Source organism: Ascaphus truei, chromosome 2 (genome assembly GCF_040206685.1).
Source record: "Ascaphus truei isolate aAscTru1 chromosome 2, aAscTru1.hap1, whole genome shotgun sequence".
NCBI lineage: Eukaryota > Metazoa > Chordata > Amphibia > Anura > Ascaphidae > Ascaphus > Ascaphus truei.
Window position 1 is genome coordinate 440661778 of NC_134484.1, and position 16756 is coordinate 440678533.

The 16756-nt window shown below is 41.3% G+C and overlaps 1 protein-coding gene across 2 annotated transcripts in view; it reads left to right on the top strand.

Moving 5' to 3' along the window:
- LMBR1 (limb development membrane protein 1) overlaps positions 1 to 16756 on the top strand; it is a 160536-nt gene that overhangs the window by 106619 nt on the left and 37161 nt on the right. For both annotated transcript variants that reach the window (XM_075587853.1, XM_075587854.1), the window contains 3 exons: positions 8278 to 8358; positions 10270 to 10346; positions 11344 to 11421. In XM_075587853.1, the coding sequence (XP_075443968.1) occupies positions 8278 to 8358; positions 10270 to 10346; positions 11344 to 11421 (236 nt within the window). The remainder of the gene's footprint in view (positions 1 to 8277; positions 8359 to 10269; positions 10347 to 11343; positions 11422 to 16756) is intronic.

Below are 16756 nucleotides of genomic sequence, written 5' to 3' on the forward strand. Positions count from 1 at the left end.
CAGAACAGCCAATAAGGCTCAAGGATTCCCGGTAAGGGGGAATGGATACATTTTGCGGGCTCTGAGTAACGGGAGTTGGAGCAGGGAGCGTGAGGGTGCAGGGGAGCAGTAGCCGCTTGCACTAGGCCAGTTAACCCCATAGGCCCCAGATACAGTTACCCTTGCCCCCAGTTTGTGGTTGCTTCAGGGACCGGCCTTAAGGAAGGAGATCTGCCCCTTTAGATATTTGGTTGCTTTAAAGATACACTCTGTGGCGCGCAGCCGGATTCCTGGGTCTGGGCTCAGACCCCTATATATATATATATATATATATATAAATATATATATATATATATATATATATAGACTATCTTCACGGAGGCCCCGCCAAGCAGTGACTGCGGCCTGCCGGCTGCAGACGGATCCCCTTCAAGGTACAGACGGTACGGCGCAGGGGTGATATTATCCACACCGGAATACACCCCACATGTAGGAGGACGTCTCGTCGGATCAGGAGGATCCAATCTAGTTATCTTGCAGTCCCGTGGGCTGGAGCCCCGGACAGGTACCTATAGTAGTGCACTAAACACTTCAAGGGATAGCGCTATCTCCAACACATTGGGTGGGTTTGGACATAAGGGACATCAGGGAATTGGTGTCCAGCACCCAGGCACTTTGGAGGAGGGACTACCTAAGTTGATGTGTGCACCCGGTGCACTGCTATGTATATGGTTATATGCATTATGCTGTGTGGTACAGGATACTGAAGTTAATAGTAGTTATAGTAAAACGGTTGCTAACATATATTGTGTGCGTGTATTACTATTACTGTGTTCCTGTAAGAGGACCATCCCACTCTGGTGAGAACCCTTACAGGTGGAGGCGCTGTGTTCGAATAATCAGGTAACCCCAGGCTCCCAGTGGCGGAGGTTCAGGCCTTCTGTGAGCCTATCGAGTAACGCACCACACCCGGTAACACACATGTATTATTACATATGGTCCCCATCTGCGATAGGGGGGGGGGGGGGGGGGCAAAAGGTGTTACACTTAAATACAGTATTTGAAGGTTTCTAGCCTATGTCCCCTTAACCTACTGTGTAGCAGTACGAAGAATCTGCACTTTTACTTGAGATATCTCTTCTCAATACAAAAAAAAGTTAAATATACACATACAAACATATAATTTGTACTCTTTTCTAATGATATATACATGATATTATACAAGAGTAAGATGTATGCTCGTAGCTTGAAGGACTGGGAAGGTTTCCAAAACATTGCATAATAACAAGCAGTTATGGACGTCGGAAGCTATTCAGTGTTGTAAGTTTAAGAAGAAAAAATTGGTCGTTGATTTTTCTGTTTAGAAGAGATCAATAAAGTAATGAATAGAACAAAGAGTGCAGATGATTAATTTCCATTTTTCCATTTTGTTTGTCTAACCTAAATGTTAGGGAGTGCCACCTAAGAACATATACATACTGTACATTATAATCTATATACAGGCATACCCCGCATTAACGTACGCAATGGGACCGGAGCATGTATGTAAAGCGAAAATGTACTTAAAGTGAACCACTACCTTTTTCCCACTTATCGATGCATGTGCTGTACTGCAATCTTCACATACGTGCATAACTGATGTAAATAAGGCATTTGTAACAGGCTCTACAGTCTCCCCGCTTGCGCACAGCTTCAGTACAGGTAGGGAGCCGGTATTGCTGTTCAGGACGTGATGACTGGCGCATGCGCGAGCTGCCATTTGCCTATTGGGCGATATGTACTTACTCGCGAGTGTACTTAAAGTGAGTGTACTTAAAGCGGGGTATGCCTGTATTCAAATTGAAGTCCATCACACTTGGAATTTTGCTCAAAACGGGGAACCGAAACGTCGATCATTCAATAAATCCCCTTTTGAGCAAAATTCCAACATCAATTTGTATTTATACTACTCCACTCGTCCGTTACACCTTGGTTTGAAACATTTAGTGCCTTACTATACAGACTTTTTCTTACGTGTGTGTTTATACAATGACACGATCTGCCCCGGTTCCTGTGGAGAACCAGTACTCAGAAACGTAATCCAATTTCTTAACTCCAAAGCCATAACTCCTGAAACCTTGCACATCCTTACTTTGTTCTGAAATCACAGAAGGATTAGAGTCTGCCTTTTACTTGGAGGGAGTTGTTAACTTGCTCAGCAAAGCTCTTTTATCAGCAGATGTATTAATCAAAGGCACAGGCTGATGGTGCTTTGGCACGCAGGTGCTAATGGAAAAGGATACAGATTCTCAATAGCTTATTTCAGTGACTATTTTTTTCCCCATTTTTTATATTATAGAAGTGAATAAGCAAATAGATAAATGATGTCATTGTTGTAGTCCTCTTTTAGTATTTCAGCTAATGTATAGTAGGTAGCCGTAGTAAACGATCAAGGTCAAGAAAAGGACCATAGTTAACAATTGTCTGTGCCCTTAAGACAGCTCAAGGTCCCAGACATTGTCAGTGGCAGTATTGGAGCTCTTTACACCTTAGATCTTGTCCTTACACCGCCACATTTTTGGTAAAATGTATACTTTCCCATTGGGAAGTCCATTCCGTACTACTTGTAATTGGTGTCCATTCATGAGGCTGCTAACTTTCTCTGTCATTACTGCTGATATATAGAAAAAGTCAGACAAGCATCCTCAATACATAGGGTAGGGTTTACTCATTTAATTGGAAAGCAGCAGAGCTATATTCATTGTCTTACTCCGATATCCATTGATTGGTTAGGAAACTCCCTAAATGGGTAGGTTTGTCATCCCTATGAGTTTGACCTCTCTGTAATCTCTTTTCAAATCTATCTGGGTTTAATTAATTGCGTGAATGCTTAATATCATGTTGGTGTACTCCTTCCTGTCTCCCACTTACTACCTCTTTTCCCAGGTGTATCAAGGATAGAAGGTGGCAAACCTAAGGTACTTAAAAGTGTCGATTTACCTAAGCCAGTCACAGGTAGCTTCCAAATGTGTAGGTTTTACTTTGAATACAAGCCACAGAAGAGTCAACTTTGTCATAAAAATGCAACAAAGATGTTCATTGTCATTATAAAAGCAGCTCTCTCATAAAAGTACTTAACATTAATTCTGCCGTGCCTTCTACCCCGATTAGTATTGATTTACACAAGTCCTTTTTTTGTCTTCTCAATTCACTGCAAGCAGTCAGAAAGATTTAGAAAATCAGGTGTCACTACAGATTACAGTTCATTTTTATTTCTTAGTTTTATTTTCTTTCAGTGTCATGTTTTAAACTTTCCGTGACCTGACCTTTCTTTATTCAGCTCTGCATGTTCTCGGTATGTTGTTGTTGTCATATAATGGGCATGAAGGCTGCTTCAAACAAGGGCGAACTTCTCAAACCAGCTATGCCACTGCAGAAGAACTCGACTCGCCTTCCTGCCGTAATGTGCTTTGATCTGCTTGTGACCTCGTTTAACGGGACGGAATGCCCCCGGGTAGACAAGCTGTGATGACAACTCCAGGGTGCAGCCACCAAGAATTGTGTTACAAATTCTAATTGTTCCTAAAATGGTAATCTGGATCTGTGATGCAATCATATAAAATATCAGGAGCGCAAATTCTTATCTTGACTTGTAGACAAAGAAATCCCTGACACATTGCCTTTTGATTAACCCCAATGAACTCCTTAATATCTAATTACACTCAAATTATATGCAGGGTGTTTCATAAGCTCCATAAGAAAATGTACAATTATGTTACTGTCTTTTTTTTTTTTTTTTTTTTTTTTGTACCCAGAAAAGAAACTTTCCAAAAAATGGATTTGTGTTTCATAGGTTAGTTTTTTTTAGACTGCCCAAACAATTGAGCATTTTGGTTGTTGATACAAGCTCCTCCCCTCCCTCCCCTTGAAAAAAAGGGGCGGGGAATGCTGCTTTGTAACATTTTAGGTTTCAGGTATAACATCAGCCTTTTCAATGAAAGAATAAAGCTTGGGCTTCTTTTTTTATATTAAAATTAAGAAGTTGCCTTTAGCTATTAGTTTTCCCAAATCCAAAGAGACGGGTGGGGCAGGATAAAAAATGCTTACTTGATCAAAGTTATTGGCTTAGAAGGTATCTTTGCAAAGGTAAAAAAGATGAAAGGTGTTGTTTTTATTGCATGCTAGTAACAGTGTAATTTCAAACTAATTGGTGTTGAGCTGCCAATCACCTGAAGGGAATGCAAATAGATACTCTTACAATTTCCTTTGAGGTACTAAAACCTGGTCTTGGGGCTGGAAGAAAAACACAATAATACCGTTAAATCGACCTTAAATGAGCTGCTTTGTGGTTTATGCGGAGAATCCCTTCTTACTTTTTATAACTAGTCCAAACAAGTTATGTCTACCAATTTGATCTATTGGCTAGACTATTATGACACGGAACTTTATGCACACGTTTGGAATGAGGAGATAGAAGGTAGCATAACTGTGTTAATTAGTGCAGGTTTGGAATAAGGAAAGTTGTTATTCATTTTTTTTGGAACGGGCCAAAAACTTTTGGGAGCTGTGTATAGAACATAAAGGAAAGTGCACTTAGACACAATACTCCCACTAATTGTCAAGTGCAGAACATGTGAACAAGAGCCAGACCCAGATACATCATTTTAAATACACTTGATAAATTAATACTTGTTTAACCCTTTTGGGGACCGAAAGTGTCATGGCTGCTCCGGCCTAGTGCAGTCATGTACCCATGGCGGCGGCCATTTGGGGGAGAAACGGAAGAGGGATCCTCCTTTTCTGTTTTCCTCACTGGTTAGATTGCATCCTGTGCTCCAGGAGAACAGAAGGACCAAATCGAACCCGTAAAAAACAAGCCCTTTGAGGATGACGTGGTCACCTACGTCATGAGGCCCCTGGAGTGCCAGTCCCCATGACGTAGCGACAATGCCCTGGTGGCACTCAAAGGGTTAAAATGGTCACACTTATTCAGAAATAGCCAATCAAACTGCAGTCTGTACCTTGTCTTCCTGCCTCCTTTCTTTTGGCGTGTAAACCATTAAAGCAGCAAATCCTGGTGTCTGCTCCTTGTGACCTTGAGAAAGTCACAATGATAATGAATAATTAATTTTTCAGGCCCAATAAAACGCTGCCCCATAGAGCTTACAATCTGATTTTTGGTTCCTTTAGGCACAGGGAGACTGAGTGACTTGCCCAACGTCACAAGGAGAGTTGATACTGGGATTGAATCCGACTTTAAAGGCCACAGTACATTACCACTAAGCTACTCCTTCAACCCTCACTTCCTTTTTATTGCTGGTGAAAATTCCCCTTACAACTTTGAATGATTTGACATTGTTTCTGGTTCCTTTATAGACCACACTATAGCGAAGAAGGCAACACCCGTATCTAGTTATTATTTCTTGTTCTTTTTCAGAATCATGTCTTCTTGTGTTTTCTGTAAGACTAGACGTCCCCTATATTTTAATTGCTGTAAATTATCTTAAGAACAGCACGCTAAATACACAGCTTCCACTAGTGTTTAGCAGTTCATCAATCGTGTCATACATCAACGGACACAAAGGGCAATGTGTGAATGATACATGTAGTTAACATGCCCGCTACAAAATGTATGTTACATTATTCAGAATTTATAACTTGAAGCGCAAAATATCTAGACGTGGTTCCAGCGTCCTGTGATTGCTAGAACTGGGATCACATTCCTCTGGATCGCTCAAACATTGACATAAATATAAGAACACCACCATGTGAATAATGATGGGTTTTATGTTGTTCCGAAAATGGTACTTGGGCAGGCAAGATATCTGACTTCTATGAGACAAGGAATAATTAAAGCTGCAGTTCAAGCAGCCGTTTAAAAAAAATATATATATATATATATATATATATATATATATATATCCTATTCAATATGTGCATCAATACAATCTGCACACTGACAAGTGATTAGCTAAGCTGAAGATCAATCCGTTCTCCTATAATCGATCGCTTGTTCTGGGTTATTTAATTCAGTTCTTGCACAGCATTGTGGGCAATGTAGTCCTGGAATATGATTGACTGGGCAGTTACTAGATACAATTGGTTCACTGCTAGAGAGAGGGCGGGCTCAAGAGCCAGAGCCTATCAAAAGGGGAAGGGGGCTGTCACTTCGGAAATGCGTCCTACATTAGAAACATTAAAATGTCTATAAAACATGTTTTTTTTAAATGCTGCAAGTATTTTCTCATAGTACAGAAATGATTTATTAAAAAAACAAAAACACATGTAGGATATTGCTTGAACTGCTGCTTTAAAGTTTTGTCCAATTAGTTGGGCCTTTCAATGGCAGACATTTGTCAGGACTACTGCTAGTGTGCAATCACGTCCTATAATCACGTGGTATAGACTTCACAATAGGTGCCAACAAGTGCAGCAGGGGTAGCTTCTATATCGTGTGTAAGTGAAGTCATGTTTACTTTATATTATGTACAAGGGATGTGACTTCAGATATTCTTTAAAAATACATCTGCTTCTACATGTGGATTCTATCAATAGGAAGTCGCATATGAGGTGTCTGTGGAGTTGGACTGCCCTCCCAGGCCTGATTTATACACCTGCTCTGTCCCGTCCTACTCCTCATCTCCTCCAATACCCGGGAACTCTCCTCCTATCTTTCTCTCCCTGCATCTCATTATTCCCTTCCTGTTGCTTTTTCTGTTTGCTATTTCCTCACTGCTTTGTAAATGTTTCTGTTGTGTCCATCTTCCACACTCCCCTCCTTTTAGCCACCTTTTTTATCTCTCCTTCCCTCCACATATGCTTGTGCCCATTCACTGCATCACTATTTACACACACCTTTCCCAATAACTTCTACACTGCTCAATAAAATGCACCCCCACAAATCCTTCTCTCTCTCTCTCTCTCTCTCTCTCTATCTCTCCTAGGCCTGGACCCAGCCATATACACACCTGCTCTCGCCCACGCCTCCCTGCTTCCTCCTCCCTCTCTGCTAATGGTGTTAACCCATCTAATTTACTACCGACCAATCTTAATACTCACCTCTCAAAAAGAAGCCTCCTAATAACTTGCACTCATGGCCACTGTCCCACACTCAGTCACTCCACCCAACCAGTGTGACCAACCACTGCACTTATTCCCTCACTTGCTGTCTCTGTAAGTTTCCCAACATACCACTTAGATTGTAAGCTCTCCGGGGCAGGGATTTCCTTTCCTATTGTCAGACTTGGCCGCGCTTATTGTATTATAATTCCCTGTATTGTATTGTCTTTGTAACGCGCTGAGTACACTGTTGGCGCTGTACAAATAAAGATATATACATACATGCATGTATGTACAGTGCACACATCTGAATATTTCTGATTTATTGTTGCTGATGGTACAGTATTATTTCTTGGCGCCTATCCCAGGTGGCTTGGGTCTTCCTACGATAGTATTCTAATGTTCAAAAGATCTTCATGATCTAAGAATTTGTTCACATACTGTATTTTTAATTGTGATACAAATTGTGTTACTCATCAGAGCCTATGTGCATGCTTTTTCACTAAAGAGGTTAATCTGATTTGACTAAGCATTTAGGAGTATAAAAAAAATTCTAATATAGTCTTGGTGTTGTCAATTTATAATCCCGTTATCTTCTAAAGGAGTTTGTCACTTGTAAAAATATGTATAATATGCATGTATAATACGTGGTTTTTAGTAGCTTTTCAGGTTTGTGCCCGTACATCACAGCAGAACATTAACAAATATACAATCTGATGATGGGCTGAAAGGAGCGGCTCAGTGAGTAAAGACATGGACTCTGAAAACACTGACACAGAGTTTGGATCAGGGGAGCCTGGTTTAAATCCCGGTGTCAGCTCCTTGTGTCCTTGGGCAAGTTACTATGTCCCCCTGTGCCTCAAGCACCAAAACAATAGATAAGCTCTATGGGACATGGAGCCGCGCCTGCAAGAATTCCATGTACTGCGCTGCGTACATTGTTGGTGCTATACAAGAAAAAAAACAATTATTATGTTTAGAGATTTTCACTGATGCAGTAGCTGAGACATTAAAGCAGTTTTTAGAAAATTCACAGTAGTGGCCAATTTCTACAGTTTCTGTAAACTACTGACCATAAAATACGTGATCAAGATACAAAATGTAAAGGCATTTATTTTGTAAAACTCAAGTATTTCTTGGTAAAACCTTGAAAGTGGGATAACTGAAGAAAGGGGCCCGAGTGATTGGATAGGCAATAACGGCTTCATCTTTGCCCTAGCAATTTGTTGGTTATCGCTTAATAAATGTCACTTTTAACAGGAGGGAATTCTGCTGCGGACTACAATGCAAAGATCATCAAACAAGAACTTGAGATTGCAAAGACCATGAAATCAAAACTAGGTGGGTGAAGGTCACAGAGTTTGCACTTCCACTATATAATGCAGGAAACGGACCTTACTACTATTGATCAGTATTTAAATCCTTTATCTTGCATTGCTATTGATGACCTTCCGCTTTCAAACAAGAATCCAATTTTTCTTTTGCTTTTGGGCAGTGTTTATTTTTTTCCCTCTCACAAATCGTATATCTTTTTCAGTGCAGTGGAAAATAAGGTGTAGGGGCCTATTTATAGTACTCAAGCCTTTGTGCTGAAAAACTGGGGCAAAAACCAGTGCGATAAACGGCACCTTATTTATCCCAGAAAAGAAATCCTGTTGAATGCAATGGGTGGGGGGAGGGGGGTTCCTGTGAGAGATCTGGTGCAGTTCTGTTACGCTGGTGTTACCCCAGTGTACCCCTGGGTGCTGTTTACCCAACTGTTTGCTAAAATACTTTTCTCAAATACAAAAAAGACACTGGCCAAGACCATTTATGACTGGCCGCATGTATGGCCTTTTATTATTGCTTGTGCTTCGAGAAGTACTCTTTGCTATTGTGCGCGCGTGTGTGCGTGTGTGTGTGTGCGTGTGTGTGTGTGTGTGTTCCACCACTAGTCTAAAAGATTTTTCAAAACTAAAGCTGTCTCACACTTTAATCTGGCAGGGAACTGGTACATATGCCTGTAATTAAGTAATAATCCCCGAAGAACAGGGCATTACTGGCCAATAATGCCCTGTTCTGAGGGGATTGTTACTATTCTAGGCTAAATGTAGACTTATTTTTAATCAGAAAAAAGATACATTTTTGTAGTCATTGATTTTAATCAGTGTCTATACCTGTGTAGGAAAAAGTAGTAAAGTAGAAGATGAGAGTGCTGAGGGACAGGAGAGAGAGAGGTGTAGGGGGGAGAGAGAGGTGAAGGGGGGGGGAGAGAGAGGTGAAGGGGGGGGGAAGAGAGAAGTGGTGGGGGGAGAGAGGGGAGGGGTAAGAGGGAGGCGAGGGGGGGGGGAGAGGGAGGTGAGGGGGGGGAAGAGGTGAGGGGAGAAAAGGGGTGAGTGGGAGAATGGAGGGGGAGAGGTGGGTGGAGGGGGAATGTGGGGGGACTGGGATATTAACTACAACTAAATAAAAAGAAATACAAATTACCTTACAGTAGCACAGGCAATAGATGTGGTGAGAAATATTACTTTGTTGCAAGCTACAAAGTTACCAGTTGGGATATGCAGATTCTGACAGCATTAGCAGCTGTGAGAGATAGGGGGAGAGAGGCTGCTTGTGCTGCCGTGTTCAGTGTGCTCAGTGAGGAGGAGCAGAGCTGCTGCAGTTAAGATTTAAACTTGCCGGTTTTTCTCGGCGCGAGCCCCTGCATCTCTGCTTTGAGGTGAGTTGGCAAGTTGTCAAAAAATTCCGGGCATTACTGAATGAATAATGCTTGGAATTCTGACCAATCAGAGAGCAGGGATTTCAGTAATGCCCGGAATTTTACGGCTTTAGCCTATACTATATATTATCTCTAACTGTGCATGCAATGTCTTGTATATAATGTATAACCTGTTCACTTAAGTAACTATGTATTTGTAACCATGTATAATTTGTAATCTTAACTCTGTGCCCAGGACATACTTGAAAGCGAGAGGTAACTCTCAATGTATTACTTCCTGGTAAAACATTTTATACATAAATAAATAAACTCTAGATAATCAACTGCAATGGGGAGAGCATTCCCACCTCTTACGCATGCATGTGTGTGCACCATATGGCCATGCACTCAGCATGGCCAAATAACTCCTCTAACAGCTACTGTATACAATATAAGGTATGGTGTTGTCTTTTTGCCTGAGTATGCATATAAGATGAAGGGAGATACTAATTTGGAAAAAAAACGAATTTTTTACTTTTTCCTGTGTTTTTCCCCCCCTCTATTTGAAAAAGAAAGACGCAAAAAAGCTTCAGCTTGGGAGAGGAACTTGGTCTACCCGGCGGTCATGATACTTCTCCTCATAGTAACAGTAAGACTCGGCTTTAAGCTTTCTCTCCTTTCTCTCCTTTCTCTCCTTTCCATGTTTTTTTCTATGTTTGCAGGAGGCTTGCCGAATAGTTGCTTTGGAAAACGAATACAATAACCAGTTGATTTATTTAAGGCGTCCCGAGAAGGGCTTTCATGTGGCCCTTGGTCTGTCTGCCCCAGCCAATTTTACATTTGTTACTTACAGTAGGCAGCGAAGTGCAATTGTTCACATTGAAACTGACTTGTAAGTTAAGCTGATGTTAATATACATAGAACAGATGTTATAAATGCTTGCAAAATGTGGAAATATAACCATTTAGTCTACACATGTATCTAACATTACAATACAATAAGCTTGTGGCCCTTCTACTTCTAAATGTTTTGTTACTATCTGGCCCATTTAGTGAACTAGTTGAAGAGCCCTGGTGTAAAGTATAATCAGTGGATGTTTGCCTTTGCTATGGTAAGGTTAGAAATATTACACACTACACCAGTGTTTCTTTATTAAGGAACCCTATAATTATAGTGTCAAATTCTGCAGAACCCCAACCCTCTCTAATAGTGCGTCTGAAATCAGATGCATTGTAAGGACCCCCACCCCTCTCTAATAGCACGTCTGAGATCAGATGCATTGTAAGGAACCCCAACCCTCTGTAATAGCGCGTCTGAGATCAGATGCATTGTACATTCTTCTGTGTTTGGTACAATTTTCAAATTACCTGAAAAATAAAGGGAACACTTGAGGGATGCCCGGGGAACCCAATGGTTCCTAGGAACCCCTGTTGAAAAACACTGCACTACACAATAAACATTTCTTGGTAATCTGTGATTTGAAAAGCTGCAGACATTTTGAGGCTGCTTTGGTAATTATAATGATATATACATCAATATTCTTACATTAACACCATCTGGGTAGGTCCTTTTTAGTACCAAGGTTTGAACGTAGTTTTGATGGTATTGAATCATGTAGTTCAACATTGTGTTTTGGTTTTTTACAGTCGTTCTCAGTCATTCTGGTTTCCTGCAACATTTTACGTTTGCTTGTTGATGAGACGGCAATGCCCAAAGGTTCAAAGGTACAGTATTTTATTAACTTATTGAAGTGTATAAATATATCTGACTTGTTGTGGTAATTGATTATAGAGGATCAGGCATGTCTAAATGTTTGGAGTTTGGATTTTTTGCCAAAGCTAATTTGTAAGTAAACATAACATGCTGTGAGATCTCCATCTTTGGTTCTTAATAGTTTGACCCTAAAGTGACACCATAATAATCTCCATTATCAGACGTATTTATGTGCATTGTGGCTTTTGTACCTTTGGCAGACGGGCCATTGACTTTTACAGTATTGTTATCTTTTATTTGTAGTTAGCCAACATATTGCGTGACGAAAGAGTGCATATATGTGAAGACAAACTGGGACAAGATTAACCTACTGTATACTCTGTGTTCACTGTAGAGCAGGAGGGGCTAACTGAAGTCCTCAAGGGTCACCAACAGGCCAGGTTTTAGGGATATCCCTGTTTCAGCACAGGTGGCTCAATTAGTGGCCATTCATTGAGCCACCTGTGCTGAAGCAGGGATATCCTGAAAACCTGACCAGTTGGTGGCCCTTGAGGACTTCAGTTAGCCCCTCCTGCTGTGAAACCTTGAAACACAAAATATACCTTTTGGGAGTATGCCAATTTAATACATTTGAACATATTTTAAAAATGTGTATTTTTCCCAGTCATCTCAAGTGTGTTTACAGGTATCTCCATCTATCTCAAGAGCCCTATTTTAGGTTCTGAGTGGGAGTAACGGCAAGACTTGACTAATGTCACGTTACGGGCAGATAATGCAGCATTATCCTAAAGTAATGTGACGTTAACCCTATTCTAATGAGCCCAGTTGCAGCTGTTACATTTGCATACGGTTACCTCCATGAATAAGCCGTTAACTCAGGGAAAATAAGGTCTGCTTCTGTTTTAGGTAATGTCACGTTATTTGCCCTGATTTAATGGAGCGGAGTGAATCTAGGTCCAAATGTTTGGTGCACTTATTCACATATTTTATCATAAATGTCCTATATTCCAATTTGAAATGTAGCATGGGAAGAGGACAAAATATACACACTTCCAGTTATCTACGCAGTGCTTTACAAACATTAGCGTACAGGGAAATATGCGAAAATACCAGCTTTATGTGTAACAAACCTAAAAAGAAAACGCTGAGAGAACAAAACCTATACCTCAAAGATCTTTCCATCCAAAATGGGCAGTGCACAATTGTTACTATGAATAGGGATTGTCTTATATGAAACTATAGAAGACAAAGGCATTTTCTTGCTTTAAATACTCTTAGAAAGTTGTCTTTTTGTGCTAAAACAAACCTTCTAAAATACTCAATCACATTACCTAAGGGTAGGATGCAATGTTAGAGGGAAAGAAAAAAAATCATCTCTTTCTGCAGAATAATAAATGAATGCCTTCCCAATGCCAACTTAATGAATAATAATTTTTCCTTTTTATGGGGCTGACCATGTACGTAGTGCTAAACATACCGTAGGACCTGGCATGAAATCATTAGTTGTTGCAAATAGCCGTAGAATTGAAGTCTTGACTTTTACTGCAGAGGTGGAGTAGACCTAGAACAAACCATTTCTTCAAAGTGCAGGTCTCCTCTAAGGCCTGGGACATAGTGGTCTTGAAGTTCGCTGAGGCGCGCTCCTGCTCTGCCACTCCTGCTGAAAATGGTGCTTTTCCTGTCCTTGCAGGCGAGGCAGTGTGCGCGCTCAGGGAGCGGAGGCGAGGCGGGGCTAGTCCCCCGCTCCCATTGGATGGGGAGCGGTCACGTGACCGCTCCTCAGCTTCCCCGAGCGGCAAATTTCAAACTTGGGTGTCTGTTCCAAGTTTTTCAGCCTCCGCACGCATCAGCGCGCATGCGGAGGGGGAAACTATAGCCACGCTGATGACAGATGGAGGGGCTTTGTGCATCTGCTCAGCGCGTCTCAGCCCGCCTTAGCGAGCTTCAACTCACTATGTCCCAGGCCTTAGACAGAGATACAAAGTGGAGCCCTACTCACAAGTTCATAATGAAGTTCTGCTTTTGATGTGACAGCCAAGAACTGTGGACCTTTCATCAGGTGGGACCTGAAATGTTGTTTTTCCATTGTTCTTGGCTGTCACATTACATGGCGAACTTCATTATGAACTTGTGAGTAGAGCTCCACTTGGTATCTCTGTCTTAGAGGAGACCTGCACGTTGATGAAATAGTTTGTCTATGTTGTGTTGGCTGCAGAAGCAGGATTCTCCTCGCCTGAAACGATTTCCCTGCACTTTGGAATTGTAGAGCTAGAACAACCCCACAATCTGGCACAACGGTATAACCCCATAACACACATTCAGTGATAATTATTGCTCATGTATATTTCTCATACTGATTGGAAAGGAAATCAATTAAACATGACCTATCTCTACCTGTTTAGAGATCAAATTATTCAACTTTGTTTCTAGAATTAAAAAATATGGGGGGGGGGGGGGGGGGAGGAATCTGATTCTTTTTGCAACAAAAAAAAAACAGCCCAGAAGTGCTATGTAAGTAGTGATGTTGGAGCAAGGGTGTGACATTTTACACTATGATGGTGGAATCTGTGTTCCTGCTATCTTGTAAACATTGAGATGAAACAAAATACTATCATATTTGCAATCCCATTAGCAGCATACATTGGAATTGTAGCAAGGTGAAAGCACTCGGACAGGGAACACATTGTCTATCATTTTGGGATATCTTAATGGGAGTTTCATCATTTAGAATGTGTTGAGAAGGTTTGCACACTTTGCCCGTAAAGAACTGAACTGCAAGAAACACAGTAGCAGAAACAATAAATGTACGCTATAATTGCTTTTGTTGGGCTAGTTAGGGAATAATTACTAACTAAGCAATGAGTACAGAAGCTGTTATGCTGTCGTTATAAATAGGGATTGCGATTTTTCAGTTTTAACCGATAAAACACCACCGGCCAATCATTTAAATCCGGAAAAGGAAGAAGTGAATTTAGCCGCCATTGATTTTCATTGGAGTGTTATCACGGGGTGAGCAGATCTCCCCCCAGCACGCAGGTCGTCCATCCGAAGCGCGCAGATCCCCCTTTGCCCCGGCATACAGATCCCCATATGCCCCATGCCCTGGGTACGCAGGTCCCCCCCATTCACCCTCCCTGCTCCCGGCGCACAGATCCCCACCACCCCCGGCACACAGATCCACCCCCCCCCCCACTACCTCCTCGCCCCCGGCACACAGATCCACAGCTAAACACAGAATTATACTGTGTGGCTATTATTGTTGTATGTTATTTAAACACCGAAAAACACAGATTTTTTTTTTTTTTGCATATGGAAACATATATTTTGAAAACGTTAATTAATCACTGGTTTTAAAAATAAATAAACACTGCAAACTTCCTAGTTCTAATGCGGTCTTAGAAAATCAGTGTCCACTTGTAGAAATCCTTGTGTAGTTTATTTTTTTTATAATAGTACTTCCAAAATAAAATAAAATACTGTAGTATTACATAAGGAAGGGCTGTCGAATTGTATCTTCAAAGGTGCAGACACCACACCTGCCAAGTCACCACATGACCCCTTGTCACAGCCTCCCTGTGTAGGGTGGGGGGGGGGCCGGGGCAGAAGGGAGGTAGTGGGGCATTTTGCCAAAATGGGTGACGCGTTGCACGAGGGGAGGAGGAATAAATAAGTTGTCAGGTTTGCGATTTCACCCCCATCATTCCCCTCAGTGAGCTCAATGTGACACGCTCTGAAGCAGATTACGAGCCGTATTTTATTTTATTTCTAGCTGTTTTTATTTAATTATATATATATATTTTACATAGGATATATATATAAAGATACACAGTTAGGTCCGGAAATAATTGGACACTGACACAATTTTCATAATTTCGGCTCTGTACGCCACCACAATGGATTTGAAACGAAACAACCCAGATGCAATAGAAGTACAGACTTTCAGCTTTAATTAAGGGGTTCATAAAAATATTGTATGAAACGTTTAGGAATTGCAACCATTTTCATACACAGTCCCCTTATTTCAGGGGCTCAAATGTAATTGGACAAATTAACACAATCATAAATAAAATGTTAATTTTTAAAACTTTGTCGAGAATCCTTTGCAGGCAATGACTGCTTGAAGTCTGGAACGCATGGACATCACCAAATGCTGGGTTTCCTCCTTTGTGATGCGTTGCCAGGCCTTTACGGCAGTGGTCTTCAGTTTGTTCGTGGGTCTTTCTGCCTTAAGTTTTGTCTTCAGCAGGTGAAATGCATGCTCGATCGGGTTGAGATCAGATGATTTACTCGGCCATTGCAGAATATTCCACTTCTTTGCCTTAAAAAACAGCTGGGTTGCTTTTGCAGTATGTTTTGGGTCATTGTCCATCTGTAAAGTGAAGCGCCGTCCAATCAACTTCTCTGAATTTGGCTGAATCTGAGCAGACGATATATCCCTATACACTTCAGAATTCATCTGGATTCTTCTTTCTTCTGTCACATCATCAATAAACACTAGTGACCCAGTGCCATTGTAAACCATGCATGCCCATGCCATCACACTGCCTCCGTGTTTTACAGCTGATGTGGTATGCTTTGGATCATGAGCCGTTCCAAGCTTTCTCCATACTTTTTTCTTCCCATCATTCTGGTACAGGTTGATCTTAGTTTCATCTGTCCAAAGAATGCTGTTCCAGAACTGGGATGTTTTTTTTAGATATTGTTTGGCAAAGTCTAATCTGGCCTTTCTATTCTTGAGGCTTATGAATGGTTTGCACCTTGTGGTGAACCTCTGTATTTGCTCTCATGAAGTCTTCTCTTTATGGTAGACTTGGATAATGATATGCCTACCTCCTGGAGAGTGTTCTTCATTTGGCTGGATGTTGTGAATGGGTTTTTCTTTACCATGGAAAGGATCCTACGATCATCCACCACTGTTGTCTTCCGTGGACGTCCAGGCCTTTTTGTGTTGCAGAGCTCACCAGTGCGTTCTTTTTTTTTCTCCAAATGTACCAAACTGTTGATTGTGCCACTCCTAATGTTCCTGCTATCTCTCTGATGGATTTTTTTTTTTGCAGCCTAAGGATGCCTTGTTTTACTTGCATCGAGAGCTCCTTTGACCGCATGTTGTGGGTTCACAGCAACAGCTTCCAAATGCGAATGCCACACCTGGAATCAACTCCAGACCTTTTACCTGCTTAATTGATGATGCAATAACGAAGGAATAGCCCACACCTGTCCATGAAACACCTTTTGAGTCAATTGTCCAATTACTTTTGGTCCCTTGAAAAAGAGGGGGCTACATATTAAAGTGATGTAATTCCTAAACCCTTCCTCCAATATGTATGTGAATACCCTTAAATTAAA